At 40.6% G+C, this 23383-nt stretch overlaps 1 protein-coding gene across 2 annotated transcripts in view; it reads left to right on the top strand.

Moving 5' to 3' along the window:
* AMPH (amphiphysin) overlaps positions 1-23383 on the top strand; it is a 191699-nt gene that overhangs the window by 65735 nt on the left and 102581 nt on the right. For both annotated transcript variants that reach the window (XM_049714914.1, XM_049714915.1), the window contains one exon: positions 22297-22381. In XM_049714914.1, the coding sequence (XP_049570871.1) occupies positions 22297-22381 (85 nt within the window). The remainder of the gene's footprint in view (positions 1-22296; positions 22382-23383) is intronic.

Below are 23383 nucleotides of genomic sequence, written 5' to 3'. Positions count from 1 at the left end.
ATAAAGTACATTATATCTACACACAAAAGCAATTGATTAGCAGTGTTTCTCTCTAATTGGTGGGATTATTTGTCTTTGCTTACCTGTATTTTCCAGCTTTTATACAGGGAACAACTGTAGTTTTTATATATATATATATATATATATATATATATATATATAGTTTAATGTAAATATTCTGATTGTCAATAAATTTGTTTTTGAACACACTTAATTTTTCATAAATGCAATCCTGTTTAAAAATTCAAAGGGTCTCACATAGACATCAGACTTGTGGTTACCAAGGGGGAGGGGGGAGAGAGAGGGATGGACTGGGAATTTGGCGTTGGTAGGTGCAAACTATTACATTTAGAATGGATAAACAGCAAGGTCCTACTGCATAGCACGGGGAACTATATCCAACCTCCTGGGATAAACCATAATGAAAAAGAATATTAAAAAAAGAATGTCTACGTGTGTAAAACTGAGTCACTTTGTACAGCAGAGACGGGCACATTGTAAATCAACTATACTTCAATAAAAAAAAAGAGAGAGAAAAAGAAACACATCCACGGGCCTTTTAAGATATCTACTCAATACTCTGTTTCAGTGATTTATCAATAAACATTTTTTCTCAAATCAAAAAACAGAAGAAAGGAGCTCTGCTGAGCTATAGAAAAGGAAAGGTTTTTCAAGATGGAGAGGGGGCAGAAAAAGTAAATTACTCACAAAGAATGCATAGTTTCAAGGAACCTCACTCTGCGAAGGGAGGCAGAAGGGTTCTGTGAGACAGATGACTTCGCTAATGTTGACCAGTTGAGATTACATTCTTGTGGGTGATTGAAGCTGCATTTAGGTTAGGTATTAGGTCTTGGTTTGCTGCTGTGGAGCTTAGCACAAGTGACTCCGTGTTGGGCTTGTTGTCTCAATTCCCCCTTTGGATCAGACGTTCAGCCTAACTGAGGGATGTGGTCAAAATTTACCCACTTCAGACCCACTTCAGAAGCAGCCTTCATGCCAGAGATCTGTGGTTATTCGAACTTTTATTACTAGTGATTTCATGACTGGTGTACCTGCAACCCCTGGCAATGAGATCCCTGTAGAGGTGGTGTTAAAGATGGTCACTGAGATTAAGAAGATTCCTGGTATTTCTTGAGTTATATATGACTTAACATCAAAGCCCCCAGGAACTACTGAGTGGGAGTAATAAACTTCTTGTTCTACTAAAAAAAAAGGAAAAAAATATTGCATTAGCAGCATTCTCAGCTACTGCTGTATAGTCCTTGAGGCTTCTGATGATGCTTTGTGTGATAGTCATAGGTCATGACTTCGTTGCTTAATCTCTGTGATATTCATGGGCCATGACTTGAGGTTCACAGTTTTCAAGTTGGCCATTCTCTTTGTTCCTTTTCTGATGTTCCGGTCTTAGGGAGATTATTTGCTTGGTGGTTAGTGGCTGCAAACATCCACTTAAAGCTTTTGAGAGAATAGAGTGCACCAGGGAGACTATTACAATGACTATTATAAGCTATTATAAACAGGAGTACACTTCAGACACCTCTTTGCTCAGCTAAAAGAGAAATCAAGGGCTTTCCTATTATCAAGAACAACTTTGGCCAGAGAGTCTAAGAATGTTTTGTCAGGCAACTATTGCTTGAACAGTCGATTGTGCAATACTTTCAAGAGTTCAGGAGAGGTTATTGATTGTATTCTCATTTACATTTACTCCTAACCAGGGAAGTATGGCCCTCGATGATGTAAACCCAGGGGAGTCAACCAATGAGGTGTCTTAGTTTGTTTGTGGAAAGTTAGGGGCACAGTTAGATAATTTAAGAGGCATTGCCTGGCTATGTGCCAGCCATCTAAGCATTCATAAGCCCAAGGAGAACGATAACGACCACAAACACAAACCTGATTGGGGCCCAAACCATCTCCTTTAAGATGGTACTATTCATGGTGCCTGTTCAAGTCAGCAGTTGTTAGTTTTCTCCCAGCCTAAAATAAAGAGTTGTCCTGATTACCTTGCAAAGATGGGTGGTGTTGGTGAGATCTTTCAGTGAAAAAGGGCAGATCTTATGTAGATAGTCACGAGAACGTGAGGATGCAAGTATACTAAGACATACATAGGTATCTAATTGTCCCGTGCAGCTGTAATTGGAGAAAGGTAAGAAAAATGCACAGAATGTTCTGGCTGTAAAAGCTAAACTCTATAAGAGACTTCTGGGGGGAGGGGCCAGTCGTAGTTTGCAGGGACACTGGGAATAAAAGAGAAATTGGTCACAGTGAGGGCCAGGGGGTCTCTAGGATCATGAACAGATAAGAGTTTTTTTTGGTTTTTTGGTTTTTTTTGTGGTACGCGGGCCTCTCACTGTTGTGGCCTCTCCCGTTGCGGAGCACAGGCTCCGGACGCGCAGGCTCAGCGGCCACGGCTCACGGGCCCAGCCGCTCCGCGGCATGTGGGATCTTCCCGGACCGGGGCACTAACCTGTGTCCCCTGCATCGGCAGGCGGACTGTCAACCACTGCGCCACCAGGGAAGCCCCAGATAAGAGTTTTTGATGACAAATCCAGTGGTTTGAAAGGTTAACAATGGCCTGAAGGATATGGATGATAGTATTATTTTTCCAGGCCATGCCAGAGTAAAGGGAGAAGGAGAAGATAAAAGGTTTCATGTTTAGTTAAAGTATGAAGTCTCAATCCAACATCTAGGGAGGAAGCAGTCTACCTTTACCTTGATGTTGGCTTCTTCCTTCCTAGTCCATTTGATTGGAGGGTTCCAGCGTCTGCACAAGACCAGATGCCGGGTGGAGCCTTCTTCGGCTGGGAGATGTGTATCCACAGTTCAAGTCCTTAAAATTTGTCTGCGTCTTGAGAAGGACCTGGTATATAACCTTCCAAGGAGATTCAAGGGCAGTGTTTGTTCTTAGTGATTCCAAATCAGAAGGGTGGGAGAAAATTGGAAATGTTAGTTTGGAAAGTTGTAGCCAGATACTTGAGGAAACTAGAAGAACTCAGGATCTAGTTCAGTTTACAGGTATATATAGCAAAAACCTCAAAGACAATTAACAGAATTAGACTCTAATGTAGACAAAGGTGCAAACATAATTTTTCTTTCTACAATTACTCCCATTTTTCTTTAAAGAATAATCACAGTAAAACTAATTTGTTTACATTGTACTTGGCCTGATTACTTACATAAATGTAGCAAGAATAGTGATTAACCTTATAAGCCTTTTTTAAGACTGGAACGTTTTAAGCAATGTACCAGGTCAGTTTTCCTAAGGCCTGTTGCAAGAACAGATTCTTACTAAATTTTTGCAAATAGCTAACCGTATTGCTACATGAAAAGAGTACTCCAGATTTCTGAATGTTTTATAAGAATCATAATCATTCTCCTCACTTCATTCAGTCCTACGTAATAATACTTGTTCTCCTTGAATGCAGTTTTTCTGGTAGTTCTGGAAATTTTTATGCAGTTTAATTTTGTGATCTTAAAGTTATCAGAAACCTGTATTCCAGAGTCCTTGTCAGAGTTCTTTCTGTGAATCTCTCTGCTGAAACAGTTTTGCAAAACCATTAGAGTAAAGCAATAACTGTCTGTAAATGATAAAAGACTAAAAAATGGCATGGTTAAAGATGTGATTAGCATTTATTAAAGTGCAGTTGACAAGGAAATTGGTTATTTCTGTGACATACACCATTTTAAGATAATAATCATAATTATGACTGATAGCATTATACCAGGACATTTCAGAATTTTAGGAATTTTATATAATTTCTAGACCACTTATATCAATAACATGCACCCATACAATATAACCTAAGAAGGTTTATCATCACTTATTTGACAATGCTTCCCATGTAATTCAACATATAAAATAAGCCTTTATAAGGAGAGAGAACAAATCTTTTGAGATATTCCAGGGACCCTCTGTAAGATCCCCAAGTTAGTTCAAAGTCAAAAAGACTTCATTTAGAATTTGACTTTGGGGAAGTTTGTCAAAAATATCAAAAGCTTTCGAAACACTTGGTCAAATAGGATCATAGGTCACAGTGAAACAACAGTTAGTTATTTAACCGTAGTGGCAATTAGAGACTTTGAAAGATAAATGATTGTAAAAAAAAGAAAAATTTAATTCCTCTAATGGAGAAGACTAGTTTTACTTAAGTAATCAAAGACCTTATAAAGACAGCATACACAGAAAATGATTTTGATAAAACTCAGGGTTTGTTTTCTAGGCAGATCACTCAAAAGGTGGAGAAAAACCTCTATTTACAATTTCTCATTAAGAGCAGATCAACAATCCAAGAAAACTTGTCTTGTTAGCAGATGAAAGAAAAGTAAGTTTTAGTTTTACATAAGTACATTACTGATTTTAAAGCTTAATTTTATAACCCTTATAATAAGTTTATTTGATTTTGGCCAACTTGACCACACAAGGTAAGAATCTATCTTTTCCCAGCTTTTTATTTAAATTCTCTTTTCCTCCATTCTGAAATAACCAGTTTAGGACAAAATAACTTTCATTTCCCTTAAAAAAAAGGTATCTCTATTCTTCATAACATCTCTTACTGAAAACACATATTCTACTTCCCTTGTTGACAGAGATGTTTTTCTTATTATTTGTAGTAGCTTTAATTACATATATTATAAATTTTAACCCTAAAAACCCAAATTTTTAGTGAAAATAAAAAGGTAAACAACTGTGAACTCTTCTTTACATTAGTATTCCGTGGCTTGACATATTTTTTATAAGTTCTAGAAACATATGCTTTCTCATAGTAAATTTTTTAGGGTGGCACAAAATATGTTTGCTAATAAACCCAAATATCTTTTAGTTTCTCTGTAAAAGGAAGCCAAAGTGGATAAACCTGTGCTCAGTAATTAATTTTTCAGTATTCCATGTTACTTGGAAATGATCTAGATGTTTAATGATTACCCGTCATTTAATTTAATTTAGCAAACTTTAAGGTTTTAGGTTACTGAAGAGATTTGAAAAGTTCACCTAAAAACTGTTTATCCTACTTACATCAATTTACTTTATTTGTTCTTAACAATTATGTTTACATTACCCATTAAAAACTTTATGAGTCATTAAACAAAGTCAGTCATCAACCCAAACAGTTTTTCTTCCTGGCAGATTTTATAAGAGATTGCATGAACTTATTTGACCTTTAGTAAGCCTAGGTAGAATAAAAGTTGTATGTCTGCATCATTTTTAATGTTGATAATCCTAGAGACATGTCTGCTTTAATTAAACTAACACATTTAGACTAGCTTTTATTTACTAAAGATTATCTCAGATGGTGTGAACCTGAAAAGCATTTGAGTTAGTTTTTCTTACATTTTTAAGAACTTTAGAATACATGACTTATGTAAGAGCTTAATTTTCTTCAGGCCAATTAAATAGAGCACATATACAAATTAATTCTAACAATATCATCTAGAGGTAGAAAATACCAGACATCTACAACACATGCATATAGATGCATGTGAACAGACAGACACAGAGAATAGCTTCCATACACTTAAGATTTCTCATTTGTCCAAGTTCCAAATGACCTTTCTCCATTGTTTTTCTTTTGATCAAAATTACCTCCCTGAAAATTGTATTTTCACATTGACAACTCAGAGGAACAGGGAAAGCATGCAAGTTTCTCCAAGAAGGACTTGGGTTGCCCAAGACCCACATTTTACAAGCCTTATGGACTAAATAGGGGAGGTTTGGGGATTGATCAAAAAGAATAGGTGAACTTTGAATTGCCTCCAGACACACATTTCTAGTTTTGCAAAGATTTGTAAGATAAGGACAGTTGCTCTTAATTCCTTAGAGAATCGGGTTGCAGCCTACATGACATCATAGGTTGATCCACCCAATAAATCCTTTTACAAGGGCTTTAGAGGTTTTTTCCTTTCTCCTGGGTACATCATTTTATTTTAACTTAGGGAAGAAGGCCTAAAAATTTTTTTCTATCAGGCTCTGCAGTATGGCCAATTTCTGACCACAGAGCTACTTCGTAGTTTTTAGCAGGGACAAACAGTAAATATTTTGGGCAGTACTGACTCAAGAGACACCCTTCCTCCCCGCAAAAGGATGCAAAAGATATTTTATTTTCCTCTTTCTACGGGTATTGCAGAGATCTGGAAGAGCTGACCCTGGTAAGAATTCTTACCGTCAGCTGTCTTCTGACCTGTCGTGTCTTCTGCAGTGAGAGCAAACCCCTTCCCAGGCTGCAGAGATGGAGGGTGGGTATCCGAGCATGTGTTTCTGGCCCTCCTAGAAGGCCTTGCCTTTGAAAACCACCAGGCTCCTTTTATATCAGTTTGAGTTTTGAAATTTTTTTTTTTTTTGCGGTACACGGGCCTCTCACTGTTGTGGCCTCTCCCGTTGCGGAGCACAGGCTCCGGACGCGCGGGCTCAGCGGCCATGGCTCACGGGCCCAGCCGCTCTGCAGCACGTGGGATCTTCCCGGACCGGGCATGAACCCGTGTCCCCTGCATCAGCAGGCGGACTCTCAACCACTGCGCCACCAGGGAAATTTTATTTTATAGGAATCAAATTCTGGCAGCACTCAAGGCCAATTTTTAAGGACCTTAATCTATGTAAATACATATTACCCTTCCTAGGGCACAGGCTTGTTTTGCAATTATGGCTTTAGAACTTGGACTCAATGTAATATATATTTAAATACACGCTACTTGGTGTATATTAAAATGGTTTATTTGGACCCTCAGCAATCTATTCTGAGAGACCAGGTTTTTTTGTGACCGTGTATATGTGCATGTGTGCTTTAAAACTGCAAATATGCCCTCCAACCCCTTGCTCAGTGGATTCAGGATGGGCACAGTGATTGCCAGGGCCAGAGACGGTCTTGGGCTATCAGCCAGGGCCTGGCAGGAGGCAGAATTCAGCTCAGATGGTTCAAGATGCTTTAGTGGGGACTTCCCTGGCGGTCCAGTGGATAAGACTCTGTGCTCCCAGTGCAGGGGGCGCGGGTTCAATCCCTGGGCGGGGAACTAGATCCCACATGCCGTGACTAAAAGATCCTGCATGCCGTAAGTAAGACCCGGCACAGCCAAATAAGTGAATAAATAAATAAATAAATAAATTTTTTTTTAAAGATGCTTTAGTGAATAGAGCATAGAAGGGCAGAAGTGTTAACGGAATCACCAAAGACTAGTAACAACAGCAAGAAACTGTAGCCACTGCTAGGACTCAAGGGGCAAGAGGAGAAAATGGTGCAGCCAGACCCAGTGACAGTCATAAAGGAGGGGTTTCCGGATGGGAGCCGTAGGGGTGAAGGGAACATAAGTATTGCCAGAAACAGCTCAAAGCCGAGACAGAGCGGGACCTGACCTTTCTTTCCCCACACTTTCATTCCCTGCTGGTGCCTCCATTGGTCCAGGAAGCTAGAGTCAAGGGAGCTTGGGCAAGTCCGTCCACTGGTTCAGTCCTGCAGGGCGCAGAGACCTGTAGAAAATGAATTTGGGGCCGGCGTATGTTGAGGTCGTGATGTATATTACACAGATGGTTTTCTTTCATTAGTTGTCACCTAAATGGTGAAAGAATGGTGGAGAAGAAGAGGAAGAAGTGAGAAAGCTTTTGCTTACACGTGGCAGAGCTGGGTCATGAACCAGATCCCCTCCCCACCAATTATACGAGCCTGGTTTATATTGAATTATTTATGCAGGGCAATTAATGATGCTGCCCGTATGTATCCCAGTAACCTGAGCTGCACTTGGCAGGAGTTACAATGCAGGGATTCTGTTTGTTTTTCAGGATCCTGCGTGGGTGCCCTGGGGCGGCAGAAACGAGGAAGGGAGACTCTTGAAGCCTCAGCGGCTTATCCAGGGCGATGGAGCCTACACCTGGCTGAACCAGGACATCTCATTATTTGTTTTTGTTGCTGAGAGATGGCTCACTTCTGAGTGTTATATAAACTTGGTATTAAATTAAAATAATTACTCCTGAGGAATAAGCGTAAGGCTTTGCCCACATCTAACAGATCAGAGCAAATCTGTGGTCATCAGAATGATATTTGCAGACCTGCTTCAACAGACGCCTGCCAGGTGATCCTGATGCCACAGCCAGGTTGAGGAGCCCTGTTTAGAGGCGCAGGGCTTCCCAGGTCTAGATCCCTGGCAGGGATGGCGTAGCTCAGGGCTTTCCCGGGTGTGTTTGGTAGCACATCAGTCTCGCAAGATACGCCTTAGACCAAAAGGTTCTCTGGTCAAAAAATTTTTGGACGACACTGCATTCTGCATCATCTTCGTGGTGATTCAAAATGCACTTAGCATATGAAGACCATAGGAAGTCATCTAGTTTCCTGGCTAATTTTTGTTTAAGCGTGAGTTATTATTTAAATTTACATTTATTTAAGTTTTTGTCTTTTGTCTTTCCAGCTGGTTATATAACCCTTTCATTTGGTCCTTAACACCTAGGAGAGTGCAACTGTACAGCCCATATTCAGAAGGAAGGCTCATTTTAGATGCTTCTGTTCATACTTTGAGACCCAAGTACAGTACAGATGTTTCTTTACTTTTCCCATTTCCTAACTTTGCAGCTTAACATTTCAGAAGCAGCCTACCTGGGATGTGCAGCTATGCATCTCTATCTCAGGATGCCTTTGGCCCTTTCCGCAGGGTCCTGGACTTATTGAGGAGGAGGGGGAATTCGAGTTTTTGAGGCCTGGGCATTTGTGGAAGTGAATAAGGTTTTTCACATTCTTTGGAGAGACAGTTCTACAAAATGAAACTTTCTCTCACTAACATTGGACACTTTTCACAGCTAATTTAAGTATATTTTATGCCGACAGAGTCTGTCACGAAGCTTCCAGTAAGAGGTGAGGAGGGAAAAGGAAAGGAGAAAGAAGCGATGATAGGAGAAGATCCCATTTGCCTCAATTATGTTCAAAGGAGGAGGTGACTGTTGTGTTTGCGGATACGGCATAGGGCTAAGGCTAAGCCTGGTGTCTTGTTCACAGCCGGGTGCTGGCTGGGCATTAGGTCCCTGATGTTCGTTAGATTTTAGAGGAAGAAGCATTGGTTCAGTATAAATGATTATGGCCTGCAGACTTCTGGGTTAAATAAAGCCTCTTTCTTATTTTATATGGAAAACCATCATAGGACATTTGCCAGAGAAACAGATTTGCTCTTATTTGCAGCCATGATTGTCTGATGTTAAAGTCCCCTGTTTGTAGTCCAGGTTGCTTGGAACATTCATGCCGAGGTCCATGTGATTTCAGTTGTTTCCACATGAAAGGGCAGGAGTGCCTTACTCACCATTTGGGGGGATGGCCAGGAAAACCGTCACAGATGTTCCTGTTTCATTTATCTGACATTGTTTACTGTCGCTGAGCCAGAAACTCACGTTTAATTCACAGATTGTGGACAAAAACGTGACTGATTGGAATGATTCCGCTTCCTATGGAATAGCCTGCAGAATCATGTTTTTATAAAAACCTGATGGTGATGACATCATTAAAATGCAAATTAAACTGCAAACAACCAGAACCCACTCACCTGTCCAGAGCGTTTAACCATTTGGAAATTTTTCAGTCCTTTGCTTTAAGAGAATGGAGGAAACGCTGAACAGAGCTTGTGCATTCATTTTAATATCCAATGTTCAAGGTGTATCCTGTGATCATTGCAGTTTCAGTGTGAAAAGCTTGATTTTTTCTACATTGACAGCAAATGCCCAGAAAAATGACCATTTTTTTTTTTTTTATTTACCTGTGGGGTGTGACATTGAGTTTGTAATTTTTTTAGCAGGGTTCCCAAACTTGAACGTACAGATGGATTGCCGGGGGATACTGTTGAACAGCAGATTCTAATTCAGTGGGTCTGGGATAGACGTGAAATTCTGCATATCTAGCAAGCTGTCGGGTGAAAGTTGATGCTGCTGGTGCGAGGACCCACTTTGAGTGGCAAGAATTTAGAGACAGAAATGTAAATACGATGAAAGGATGCCATCGAATAAACGGTCAGTTACATTTATTGCTTAATAAATTCATCAGGATGACTAAATCATTCTTGAAAGCTGTACAGTAAGAAGATTTCAAAGTGTTCATGGTTTACTCCTCTCTATGACCCTGGACATTATGTTGATAGGACTGCAGTATTCCTTCCACCTGCTGACTAATCAAATATTAGATATTATAGATTACGGCTTTAACAGCGACATTGAAGCAGAAGGGAAAGGACCAACTTTTTAAAAAGTGATCTCAGCGGGGAGGGATAGATTGGGAGTTAGGGACTGACATGTACACACTGCTGTATTTAAAATAGATAACCAACAAGGACCTACTGTAAAAAATAAATAAATAAAGCGATCTCACATCCGGATCTTCTTAAACAAAAGGCAGAGAAATACTACTGCAGTGTTGCCTATAATACGGTGCAGAACTGGTGTAGCCAGTGAAATCTAAAGTAGTGATCTCATGAGAATGCAGGCTGTGGAGAGAGGTTTGGCCTTAGAATCATGGTCAGTTATTTTTCTAAAAACACAGTCCTATAGCTTTTTAAACATTTTGATTTTTACACCAGAGACCCTGCGTGGGATTTGATTTCCCCATAAACATGGAATAAGACATATAGAAGCTAGTTGTTTGTAGGTGTTGCTTCCATTTTACTCTGCTCAGGATTTACTAGGTGCCAAGGTCAAAGATTTTGCAGGAGACTACCCTTTCAGTAGGACAAAAGTAAGTCATGCCATTTTTAGTTTTCTATTCTGAAAGTTCGACTTTATGGCTCTAAAGAGCTTTGGTGTGGGATATAGCATCCTTCTTTATTCTCCTTTTTTTCAAAATTGTTTTGACTATTCTGTGTCTTTCACATTTCCGTATAAATTGTAGAATTATCTTGTCAATTTCCTCAGTGAGCCTACTAGGATTTTGGGTGTGATTCCCTTGAATTCTCAACGGAGGAACATCAACATCTAAACAACATTCATGAAAAGATGTCGTTCAAATGCCAGGGCTAAAAGTCCCACAAGCTTTCAAAAGGAAAAACAATCTCTCTTTGAGATGCCTTCAAATGAAGGCTGAAAACATCCTACTAAACACTTTTTAATGAGAATTATCCTCTGCCAACTGCAGGCAGGGCTTATGTTCCTGAAAAGCGTCCTCGTTGGCAAAACCCCATTGTTGTGGGATTGGTATCTTTAGACTTGCTTATCTTGCAAATTGTTTCTGGTACGATGGATTGTGCTGGTTTGTTTTTATCCCATTCGTACACTGTGACACAACAGTGGTACTTTTTTAGAAGTGTGTTGGGTTGCTTTAGTTCATTATTGCTCATGGTTGGAAGGTGAAAAGGGCGATGGGAGATTTTGAGCTAGGAATTTTGAGACCCCAATTGTATTCCAGGATGGCCTGTGGAAAGCGTTACGGGAAACCAGCAAGGGATGGAGACGCTGCTGGGTCTAGCAGCAGAGGAGGGTGCTGGGGGTCTTTGATCTCCAGGCCTATAGGGGAAGGGGAGGAAGCTGTTATCAGAACTTAGGGAGAGGAGATGTAGTTGTTGGAGGGGCCACCAGAGGATTGAGGCTACTGTGATGGTGGCTGCAGGGAGGGGACCAGGGGAACCACTGTCCCCACGTCTCTGCTCCTGCCTTTCCATCTTCTGCTGGCTTGAGTTCTCATGATCAACTCTAGACAGAAGCCAGAGGGGCAGGGCCGGGTGCAGTCCCTAGAGGTGCTGAACCAGGTGAGGAGGGGGGAGTGTGGACCTGTAGGCGTCAGTGCAGAGTATGACCCGCAGAAGTGTCTGCATGTGTTTACAGATGGTCCGAACAGCCAGTAAAAGGCTGTTCCAGAAGCGTGTTTCCCTTATGCAAGTATCATGTAAGTATCACTCAGGGTGTCCAGAAAACAGCTGTGTTCTTCCTACCCCTTCTATCACGGTGGTAATTCTTACACACCAAACTGTGCTTCTTAAAAAAAAAACCCTTAAAGTATTCCCCTGTCCAGACAAGAGTCTGGTGATATAGCCCAAAGCAGCATACTGTTAGGCTCGATATTTTAAAAATTCACACAAAGTTTGCGTTTAACTGTATAAAATATTCCATATTAACCATATGAAAGTGGCGAATCCAGCTCCAGAAGCTCCAATTAAATCTGAAAAGTGGGCCTCATCCAAACTATATTTCATAGTTTCTTTTCTTTAGTAATTCACTTCATGCAGATCAGACTTTAAAAATAGCTGCAGAAAATTGAAAATCAAGGCGTAAAAGCAGAATACAGAAATGTGTGCAGAAGTAATTAGTGCTGCAGGATTTACTTGTTTCTTCGCTCCTTTATTTATTTGTTTGTTTGTGGCGATTGCATGTTTGTTGGTGAGAAGTATTTTCAGCCCTGAGTGCCCAGGAGCAGAAGGCCATGTGCTCTGACAGGCAGCCCTCACAGCCGTAACGAGCATCCTAGATCTCACCTACGTCTCCCAGGACCTTATGTTGCCCCTCTGTTCCAGTGTTCTTTAAATAAAGGTCACGAAGGCACTCAGAGTTCCTTCTTGTGCACCGATCTTTAGAAAACTGCCACGGGAACAAACTGAATGGAAAATACCATGTCCAGCTCTATATCAGGACTCATTTCCAGAGGAAGTACCATTTGGTTTTCAACCTATTAGCAATCTCCTTTTTTTTTTTTTTTTTTTTGACTTCCATTCAAACCTGCAATTCGTATAAAAATTTTCACATCAGATGACTCTTAGTTTGGGATCAATAACCATTCAAGATAGAAACCACTAGTGAAATGGCCTTTGAGTCACATCCTGTTGGGTCTGTCTAAAATCCTTGGGAACGGTGAGCCCTGGCAATTGGAGTCTGTTGCATATTTAGGAACCTGTGGAATTGGGGTCCTGCTTCAATATGAGATTACCCAGAATGCGATTTCAAACGTTCTTTAAGCACCCTGTGTCTTTCTCTTTGTGTTTATTCACGAAGTGTTTGTGAGGCAGGAAGGGTCAAGTTACCAAAGGCATCATTAATAAAAAAAGGAGTCTGAAGAGGGACAGTGTCCTTTCTGATATCACTCAGTGGCCCCAGGCAGGACTGCGGTGGGGACTTTGTTGCCAGGATCTGTTCATGCCATTCTTTCCACCAAAAGTTTGGGAAACAGTGCAGTGCTTGCCCATAGGACATTATAGAACAAGCAGCTATATTGTACTGACGTGCACCTAAGGTTTTTTGTTTTGTTTTTCTGAACTACTTGTTGCTGAGGCACTCTTTGTGGCCTGATCTCTAAGGTTCTTATAATGAGGTGATGTCCTCCTAGGCCTTTTGCCAGTCTGAAGCTAGTTGGAGGTCTTCTTTCTAAGTAAGAGTAGAGTGGGGAGAATGCGTATTTTGTGTAACCCACGTCCACTCACCCAGGGTATTTGAATGAATATAATGACCTATTTTGGATGGAGGTGGTGTCAGATGGTTCCATTTAACAGAAGTATGGATCCAGCAGTTGCTATATTGGCATCCCTGGCCATGTGACACAGACAGTGAGAGTGAATGTAGAATGGACGGAAATGACTTAGTTGTCTAGGGAAAAGCTACCAGCCATGTTTCTTTCCCTGCTGCTGTCTTTAGGGCATTATAGCCTTGTAGTTAGAAGCTGACTCTGGAATCATACTGTTTGCTTTGAATCCCAGCTCAGTTACATACTAGTTTGTGACTGTGGTCAATCGTTTAACCTCACCAATTTTCAGTGTTCTCATCAGTAAAATGAGGGTAGTCATTATAACCTAACTCACAAGATTGTTGGAAGGATTAAATTCACTTTTAGGTATAATGCATTTGGAACTGTGCTTGATGTATTTTAAATTTCCATAGATGATAGCTAATAAATTAAGGACTATGGAGTTATTAAGATGGGGCATTTTCCCTAGAGGAAGAAAAGCAAAAATGTGTCTTTACTCTCTTCTCTGGACTCTCCTTTTCATCTGATTCCTGTCCATCAACTCCCTCTTGTCTTAGGGAATTTACAGTTCCCAACTGAAATCCTGAGTCGGGTTTTGTGAACCCACCTAAGTCAACATCTTCCTTCCTATTTGTACTGCAGTTCTGTGTGTTCAAATTGCTGATTCATCTTCTGCTGGTACTGTGGGTAACTGAGGTCACAAAGGTGGCTTGAGGAGTCTGTAGGAAGAAATCAGGCACAGGACTGATCCCCAGTGAAATGTCTGGGTACAGAGCCCTCCCTGGTTGCTATGGCCACATGCCTTTCTAACAGCTCCTCTGTAGGTAGATTGCCACCAGTTTAGCAGACAACTTTTCTCTTGTGGTATATGGAGGAATATCTTCCCCTAGCTAAGCAGCGTGAGGATTAATTTGAATGATTTAATGAGGTTGGAGGATCACTGTGCAATATTGGCATGAGATAGCGCCCCGTCCTTGAAGGGGGGGGGGCACTGGAGAAGGAAAATATGGTCCCTCTCAGAGCCTTAGGATGACTCAGAGGTTTTAGCCGACTGTGTCCCTGAATTTTGCTGTAAATGTTGTATTCTGGGTTGGATACTGGAAGTATCAGTTTTCATAGAAAAGTAGTCTTGAGACGAGGTGACCCAAGCAAGAGGAAGAGACGGGGCACCCAGCTTCCTGGAGAAGAAGAAGGGGTCAGATAGATGCCAGGGCTCACAATTCATCTTTCCTACATCAGTATTCCTCAAGCTATCTTTTCCAACAAGATTTTTTTTAAGTCAGAGGAGTAAGATGCCCTCAACTTTAAAGGGTTGGGGAGGGTAGAAGAGAGCAGAATTCTGCAGCAGGATACCTCACCAGGTAGACCCGTGACTGAAAGCAGCTTTGGCTGGTGCTTTACTGTATCTGCATTTTGGGGACCCACCTCACTTCTCTTTCCTTTCCAGGCCCCTGAACTTTCTTTCCTCCACTGCTTTCTAATACCCAGTTGCTTCTGTCCCACTTAGGATAAACCTGCTCACGTCTGAGACTTGTACTTTCTCTCTACCATGCATTATTCTCAAACTTTTAAAGTCTGAAGACCACCCAAATGGGATGGAAGCCTGTGAACCTTCCCTCTCTCATTTGTTCTCGTGTACCTCCCTGAAAGTGTTTCCCAGAATTAGCAAGAAGGCTCATGCCAACCTCCGAGAGGCTTTGATGATGTGATGCCTAATGTACTGTTGAGATCTGCCAGGGCAAGAAGTGAATGTCATAGCGGTGCAGAAATAGGTCCCACAGAGGACCAGATGGAAGGCAAAGTGCAGGACCTTGATGGGCACCTGAGCCACACCAAAGGATGACTCATCTTATTCTTCTCAAATCAGGCCGCATTAAAGCCACTTCTTTAAGTCTTGAAACATATCCAGAAAGAGGTTAAGGGACTAGTACCCTGAAGTTGGAGAAACAGTGCAGTGTGTACCCATAGGACACTTCAGAAGAGCAGCTACCCTGCACTCGCGGGCACCCAATGGTCTCCCTCCAGTCCGAGGTTTTGGATCTTTGCACAGCATCAGAGTGAGCACTTGATAAATGGATAGGTGGGTGTCCAGACAGATAAGTGAATGAATCATTTGGGTGTGGACAGTGGTAGAAGACTATCTGTCTGTGTCCTCCTGTCCAGAAAAGGCCATGGTCATCCCATGTACTTGATTCCTGGATTCAGTGAATCATGTTTACATAATTTGATGTGCTCTTCTTTCTTTATAAAGACAGAAAGTATGAAGAGAGGGGCACCTCCTTGTTTAGAGAAAACTAATTAGATTGTAGGATTCTTTCTTTGACTTTTAGAGTCTGGCTTAAGGAAGGATGAATTAAGGAAGGAATGAATCACCCAGAGTTAGAACTTTGTCTAGTCTGAGCCGTCATGTAATGTGTGAATCTCTCTAGGGCATCCCAGTGGCCAATGCTGCAGAATTCTTTTAACCATCACCCTTGTCCCAGCATCAAGCAGTATATAAAAACATGTCTCAGACACCCCCAGTGGCCTTCATCTTGAATTACCTTGTCTGCATCCCCGCCTCTTATCAGTTTCCCACTTCGGATCACAGGACTTTTTTTCGTGCTTGGGGTCATACCTCACTATTTTTTGACCTTGCTTTGATCTTTCCCCTAATTAACAGAAGTCCTCTCAATGTGGAATGGAAGATTGTGAATTTTTTTCTTTGACTTCAAATGCCAACTACTTCTTTTGAGAGCTGTGAACATAGTGTTCCATTCCTAATTTTAACATATGGAGAGAAGGCAATTATTCTCTCACTGCTACAATAGTCAGCATTTAATTTGCACTGGACTCCGAGGATTTGAAATTGGATCGGAATTTTGGCTTTACAGTGTGGGGAAACTGCCCAAATTAAAACGAGTTCTAAATTTTTAGGGACTTGACTTGGATACTTTGTACACGAACAATTGCTCTAGAAAAGTATGTGAGATTCACATCATTGGAGCAGCCTTTGTAAACCAAGCTGAGAAACTTAACTGCTTTAGGAGACACTGAGAAAAGATTTATTAGCTTAAATATTCCAAGTTACCATATTCCTGCTTTAAATTTTTTTAATTTTTTGCCTATGTCATGACGTCTTTTAGGATCAGATCAGAACTTACTGAACTCAGGGCTGAGAGTGAGAAGATGAATACCCAGCCAGCTCTAGAGGAATATTTCAGAATCTCACTGAAAGGAAAAGCAGTTTGAAAAAGCTTCTTCAGTTGAGAATATTATTTTGCATTTGAAAACTGACAGCAACAAAAGTAACAACAGAAATCTTCTTGTAAAGTGTCGGGCTTCCCTGCTGGCGCAGTGGTTGAGAGTCTGCCTGTCGATGCAGGGGACGCGGGTTCGTGCCCCGGTCCGGGAAGATCCCACATGCCGCGGAGCGGCTGGGCTCCTGGGTCATGGCCGCTGGGCCCGCGCGTCCGGAGACTGTGCTCCGCAACGGGAGAGGCCACAGCAGTGAGAGGCCCGCGTACCGCAAAAAAAACCAAAAAAACAGGAAAGTGTCAATGTACATGAAATTATCTTTGAAGTAAAAGACCTAAATCCTAAGCCAATATGCACCAGGCGCAGATTTTTCTTCCTTTTGCCTGGGGAAGAGGAAGATGTGTCATGTCAAAATCTGAGTGTCAGATGCATGAATATATTAGTAATCCTCCTGTAATATCAGTGGGGCCAAACTGTTCAGGCTTAATTGGTATTGTCAACATAGCCAGTAGAGAGGTGAATGAGAGAGGCCACCTAAATTATAAACTCACTGTTAAATATTGTACTATTAGAACAAGGTAGAAGATACATTTTTTTGTCATCTCAGTTCTAGGTTTCAGTGTCCTCGATGCCTTAAGATACTGTCTTTCTATGTAGCAGATGAATCTTATCACCTGTATCAAGGCTGCTGGAGAAAAGTCACAAAACTGCTTAAATGTGGGTACCTGCACTTCGGTGGTTTCTGCCTCAGCTGGGCCTTTGGTTCCACCCACGATTCCTGCTTTGTGTTTCTGGTTCTTAACCTTTTCCAATTCCACATCTAAACCATTCCCATCTCCCTGGAGACTTTGCAACAACTCAGCACCCTGATTGTCACCAGATGACCCATTCAGCCACCACAGAAGAAATGATGTCACCCTTGACTCATTCTGTCCTCACCATTTTTGTCTCATAAGCTGTGAAATTCTGTATGTTTACTTCTTGAGGGTTGGTTTTATCTGTTCCTTAGCTGCGGCTGTCATTTATTGCCTGGATTATTTAAATAATCTCTTAACTGGTCTCCCTTTTCCACTCATTCTCTCTTCTAACCTGTCCTTAACACTGTCACCAGGGAGCACAGATTTAATCACGTAGCTGTCTCCAGGGAAGGGAAACTCTTCATTGCCTTCCCGTGGTCTCTACAAGCAGATTGAAGTCTTTAGTCTTGCAGACGAAGCCTTTCCGTAATCTGCCCTCTGCCTAGCACGCTAGCCACATCTACCCTAGTTCCACAGCTTGCACCCGTGCTCAGACCTGTCACGTGACCACAGTCCCTGGAACGCAGTTTGCTCTACTGCGGCCCCTAGCACAGGGTTTGGCAAGCAGTCTTCAGCAAGTCAATATCAGCTGGAGATAGAAACGAACAGACGTTCTTCTCTGCCTTCTATTCATTGAGATTTGCATTCTTGTCTAGGGAAAATGTCTAACATGATACATTGATTATGGATTCAAGAATGAGAAGATATTTGAAATATGACTCATTCCACTCACCAGTGTGATGAATAAATCTCTTCTCTAGCACCTCTAACTTTGGGTTAAACTTAAATAACTCCTAGGACAGTGAGCTCATTACCTCTACCAACAAACTATTTAATTTCCAGAAAACCATGATAGAAACTTCTGGCACAAACATTTTCTTGATAAAGCTTTTACCTGCCCGTGCTGGTTCTTGATCTTGGTTTCTGATGGGAAAAGTCCAGTCCTTCTTCCTGATGTTGGTCCTTCAGGTATTTGAAGACAGATGTACTCTTTTCCCTTTGGTCTCCTCTTCTCCCCGTTACTATACCGATTATATCATTTATGCCTCTTACCTCATGGTATCAACTCTCTCTGCTTCAGCTGACTCCAGGTTGTCTATGTATCTATGTGGTTATCAACTTGTTCACCACATAGAATCATTCAGGGCTGCTCCCCGGGTACCTTTCATGCTTATTCGTGTAGCCTGAGATTACATTAGATGCTTTGGCAGCAATATCACTTTGTCAGCTCATACTGACTGTCGGCGAAAATGGTTCCTTATTTCTACTTAAGGGCAGGAACCATGTATTCTTTTTTTTTTTTTTTTTGCAGTACGCGGGCCTCTCACTGTTGTGGCCTCTCCCGTTGCGGAGCACAGGCTCCGGACGCGCAGGCTCAGCGGCCATGGCTCACGGGCCCAGCCGCTCTGCGGCATATGGGATCTTCCCAGACCGGGGCGCGAACCCGTGTCCCCAGCATCGGCAGGCGGACTCTCAACCACTGCGCCACCAGGGAAGCCCCAGGAACCATGTATTCTTAACATCCATCCTGTCTCATTGTAGTTGAAAGTTGAATACATAAATATGGCACTTGGACAATTATATTTTGACCTACATTTTATCCCTGTTGAATTTCAACTTGTTAGGGAAGCTTTCTTTTGTGAATCCTCATTCCCATCATATAACATATCCAATATCCTCCCCAACTTTTTGTCAGTATAAGTTTAGGCCATTGATAAATTATTCGATAGTGTTAGACAATAATATCTATAATAATAGTAGATATTTATTGAGCATTAATTATATGCTAGGCATCAAAGCTCAGCCTTTCCATGTGTATCCTTGGTAGTTTCACACAATACTGTACCATTGATACCCTTTCCTTACACATGAATCACTGAATCAGGTATAGGTCCCCAAGGGCTGCCTCTGGAAACCTTTCTTCCGGTTGATATTAATTCACTCATCTATATCTTTTGAGGAGAGTCTTTCAACAAGTTACTAACAATCTACTTGCTTGTACTAGAATCTAATACATAAATCTCTTATATACCAGATATCAGTATGATAAACTCCTGTATACTTATCTTTATGATTTTTCCTGATTACTTTAGTAACATATAACCATAGAGGAAATTATGGAAAATGTAGCAAATTATAAAGAAAAAAATAATAATCGCTCTGAATCTTACCATCCAGGAATAACCTCTGTTAACTTTAAAATAGTTCATATATATATTTGATCATGTTTCTTACGCTTATCAACTTATTCCCTAGTTACAATGCCCAGTTCTTTCAAAAATTAGTGTTTTCGCTTCTGTCTTTCACAGAGACTCTTAAGTGAGAAAAGATTATTAGTTAATAGAGTAATTATTTGTCCTTTGAATAGTTATGTTACTGGATACATCCAGCTTTGTTTAAATAATAATTTTGCAATGAGAAATAATATATCTTTCCTATTATTCATATATGATGTTGGTTTGGGACATGAAATTGAATGAAGTTGAGTAATTGGTAATATATGTGAGTCTGTATACAGTTTTATTGTTTTAAAAAATCTTTGTTTAGTAATGCCAAAAGAAGGAATACTAGCATATATTATAAACAGTTAGTTTTAGAATAGAATAAAATAATCATTTTTTACTTATATACTTAGAATAATTACTATTTACCTCCAAAGAAAATTTATTTCTTGAAGGAATCTGCATGGACTCTGACTTGTTGGGTAAATACTTTGATACTTGGGTTTAGTTAAAATATTCTAAACTGAGTCTAAGGAAGTTATCAATTTGTACAAGATTATATCTTTAAGGAAACAAATTAGCATAAGCTGATGTACAACCTAGCCATAGAAAGTGTTTGTATGAGTGTATGTTTTAATGCCCAAATGGTTATGTTTTGGAAAAACATATTTGGTAATGCCATAGGGTGTACGTATTCTGAGAAGGCAACATTTATGGAGTTTTTATAAATTCTTAAATAAGTTGGTGTTTTAGATACTAGATATGGAAATCTTGGATAGTGTACCCGATCATGACTCTCAGGGTCCTTTTGCTCCGTCCCAAGTAACTTTCTGCTGTATCGCTAAGAACTACTTCTTCTGATACCCAGTCCTGGGCTCTAGGAAAACAGAGCCACTCATGTCCAGTTCACAGTCCATCATGATTCTTCCAGTGGTCTTTGCTTAGGCTGCTTCCTTAACTGGAATGTACTCTGCCACGTTCCTGTCTGCAGGAATTGCCAGCATAGTTTTAAATTCGAAGTATGGTTGATTTACAACATTGTGTTAGTTTCTGGTGTACAGGAAGGTGATTCAGTTATATACGTGTGTGTGTATATATATGTGTGTGTGTGTGTGTATATATATACATATTCTTTTCCATTGTGATTTATTACAGGGTATTGAATACAGTTCCCGTGCTATACAGTAGGACCTTGTTATTTATCACTTTTATATAGTAGTTTGTATCTGCTAATTCCAAACTCCTAATTTATCCCTCCCCCACCCCCTTTCCCCTTTAGTAACCATAAGTTTGTTTTCTATGTCTGAGTCTGTTTCGTAAATAACTTCGTACTTGTGTCGTATTTTAGATTCCCCATATAAGTGATATCATATGGTGTTTGTCTTTCTCTGTCTGACTGACTTCACTTAGTATGATAGTCTCTAGGTTCATCCATGTTGCTGCAAATGGCATTATTTCATTCTTTTTTAAGGCTGAGTAGTATTCCACTGTATGTATGTACCACATCTTTTTTTTTTTTTCTTTTTTACTATTATTATCTTCATTTTACTGATGAAGAAATATACTCAGAGAGGTTAAGTGAGCTGCTGGTATGTTATACCACATCTTTTTATCCATCCGTCGATGGACATTTAGGTTGCTTCCATGTCTTGGCTATTGGAAATAGTGCTGCTATGAACATTGGGGTGCATGTATCCTTTCAAATTATAATTTTCTCTGAATATATGCCCAGGAGTGGGATTGCTGGATTCCAGCATGTTTTGAAGGATCCCCACCAGGATTCCCTGAAGAGCTCAGCTCTAAGGGGATATTGCTTCTAATGCCTTGCAATCCACTCATCTTGCTTATTACAGATTGTCTTTGATTTGTTATTTGTGAACTTGCCTTGTCTACCCCATTAGATCATAAGCTTAAGATTAAGTCCTGGGGCCTTATTTTATTCATATATCTATTTCTGGATGACCAGTTCTTAGCATGGGCTTTGTGTATCCCAGGGCCTCTTTGAACATTTGTTGAATTGAAGAGAGTGTCAGGAGATGGTGGGGGAGAATTTACCATGTGCCTGTGGCTCCAGTAATTCTAAATCCATCCCTATGAAGTAGGCTAGTACTTTCCTCAAATAACTTTGATTCACCGTTGAACAAAAAATTGAGCAACTGTTATGCATCAAGCATTGTGCCAGATGCTTTGGACAAAAGGACAAGGCATAGCTTTTGTCTTTAAGTCTTACAGCCTACTGGAGAAAAAATTTGTGAATAAATGAATGCTATAGCGTGACACTTCCTCAAGGTCATGCAGCCTGCACGTGGTAGGACTGTGATTAAAATCCAGGTCTGTTCAACTCCAAAGCCACTAGGCCAAGATGCTTACAGAACAGAAAACTAGCTGTGCTAAGAGAGATGTCTCCTCAGAAGAGCGAAACAACAGCCTTGCTCTGCTTTTTGTTTGAAAACATTATTATTTTTTTCATATCTTTATTGGAGTATAATTGCTTTACATTGGTGTGTTAGTTTCTGCTTTATAACAAAGTGAATCAGCTATACCTATACATATATCCCCATATCTCCTCCCTCTTATGTCTCCCTCCCACCGTCCCTATCCCACCCTGAAAACATTATTAAATTGAACCATTTTGTTTTATCCACAAACTAGGTCCTTCAGAAGCTTGGGAAGGCTGATGAGACAAAAGATGAACAGTTCGAAGAATATGTGCAGAACTTCAAACGGCAAGAGGCAAGTATATTTATCTCATTTCTGGAGTGGGAAATGGGTTGGCTTTGTGTTTTAGTGCGTAAATAAAATACCTTGAGGTTGAAGAAAGATCTTCTTCATTGGGCTTGGCATTACCTTGAGGGAACAATGGTTAATTCTGTAGACTTTTTCTGTGCGAGGCAAAGAGGTAGTAGGCACTGCGGGAAGATTTGTGTTTTAGAATCTCAGGAGATGAAGACTTTGCTCCTCTGGAGCTCTTCAATACAGATTACTGATCTAAAGGAAAGGCGATCTTTTGGTGATTTATCTTCCACTGAGTATTAGCAGTAATTAAATACTTCTGACAAAATTATTTCAATTGCTGCATGCTTTAAGATCACGCATTTTCAATAGAGAGTATATCTCCCAAGAGGGAGAAAATTGGTTATTGGTGGATGAAAACTATCATACTCTTTTTATGGGAATACTTCACATAAGTAGACATGGTATATGTGTGGTATTAACATTTCATGGGGGTATAATTAGGAAAAGAATGTCTAAAAAGTTTCCTCAGGGGAGGCAATGAAAAAAAAGGTTGAAAAACACAGTTTGTGGTATTTGTTCCTTTAATAGGGTGCTACGTGTTTAACAGACATATGAATAAAGAAACAAACTTTTTAAAATTATTTGTTTATATTTCTAAGGCTTGATGAATGGCTGGCATATCATCTTTAGAGACCATGCGTGAGGGTCAGGGAGAGGGAAGATAAACGCCGGGGTCTCTTAGATTAGAAGCTTCAAATCTGGAGATCATTCTAGAGGTAGGCTGGGCCAGCAAACTCTGGAAAATAAGGTTTGGACACAGGGAAAATGTAAGGACATGGGTTTATTTTCCTGTTGTCATTGGAGCCACAAGTGTCCACAGAGGAAATTGTGGCCTCAGGGATGACAGCCAGCAATGGAAGATCAACGTAGGTTTTCACAATTTTTTTTTTTTTTTTTTTTTGCGGTATGCGGGCCTCTCACTGTTGTGGCCTCTCCCGTTGTG

This window comes from Orcinus orca, chromosome 9, assembly GCF_937001465.1.
Source record: "Orcinus orca chromosome 9, mOrcOrc1.1, whole genome shotgun sequence".
In the NCBI taxonomy this organism is placed as follows: Eukaryota; Metazoa; Chordata; class Mammalia; order Artiodactyla; family Delphinidae; genus Orcinus; species Orcinus orca.
This window is presented reverse-complemented; position numbering and strand designations above follow the sequence as displayed.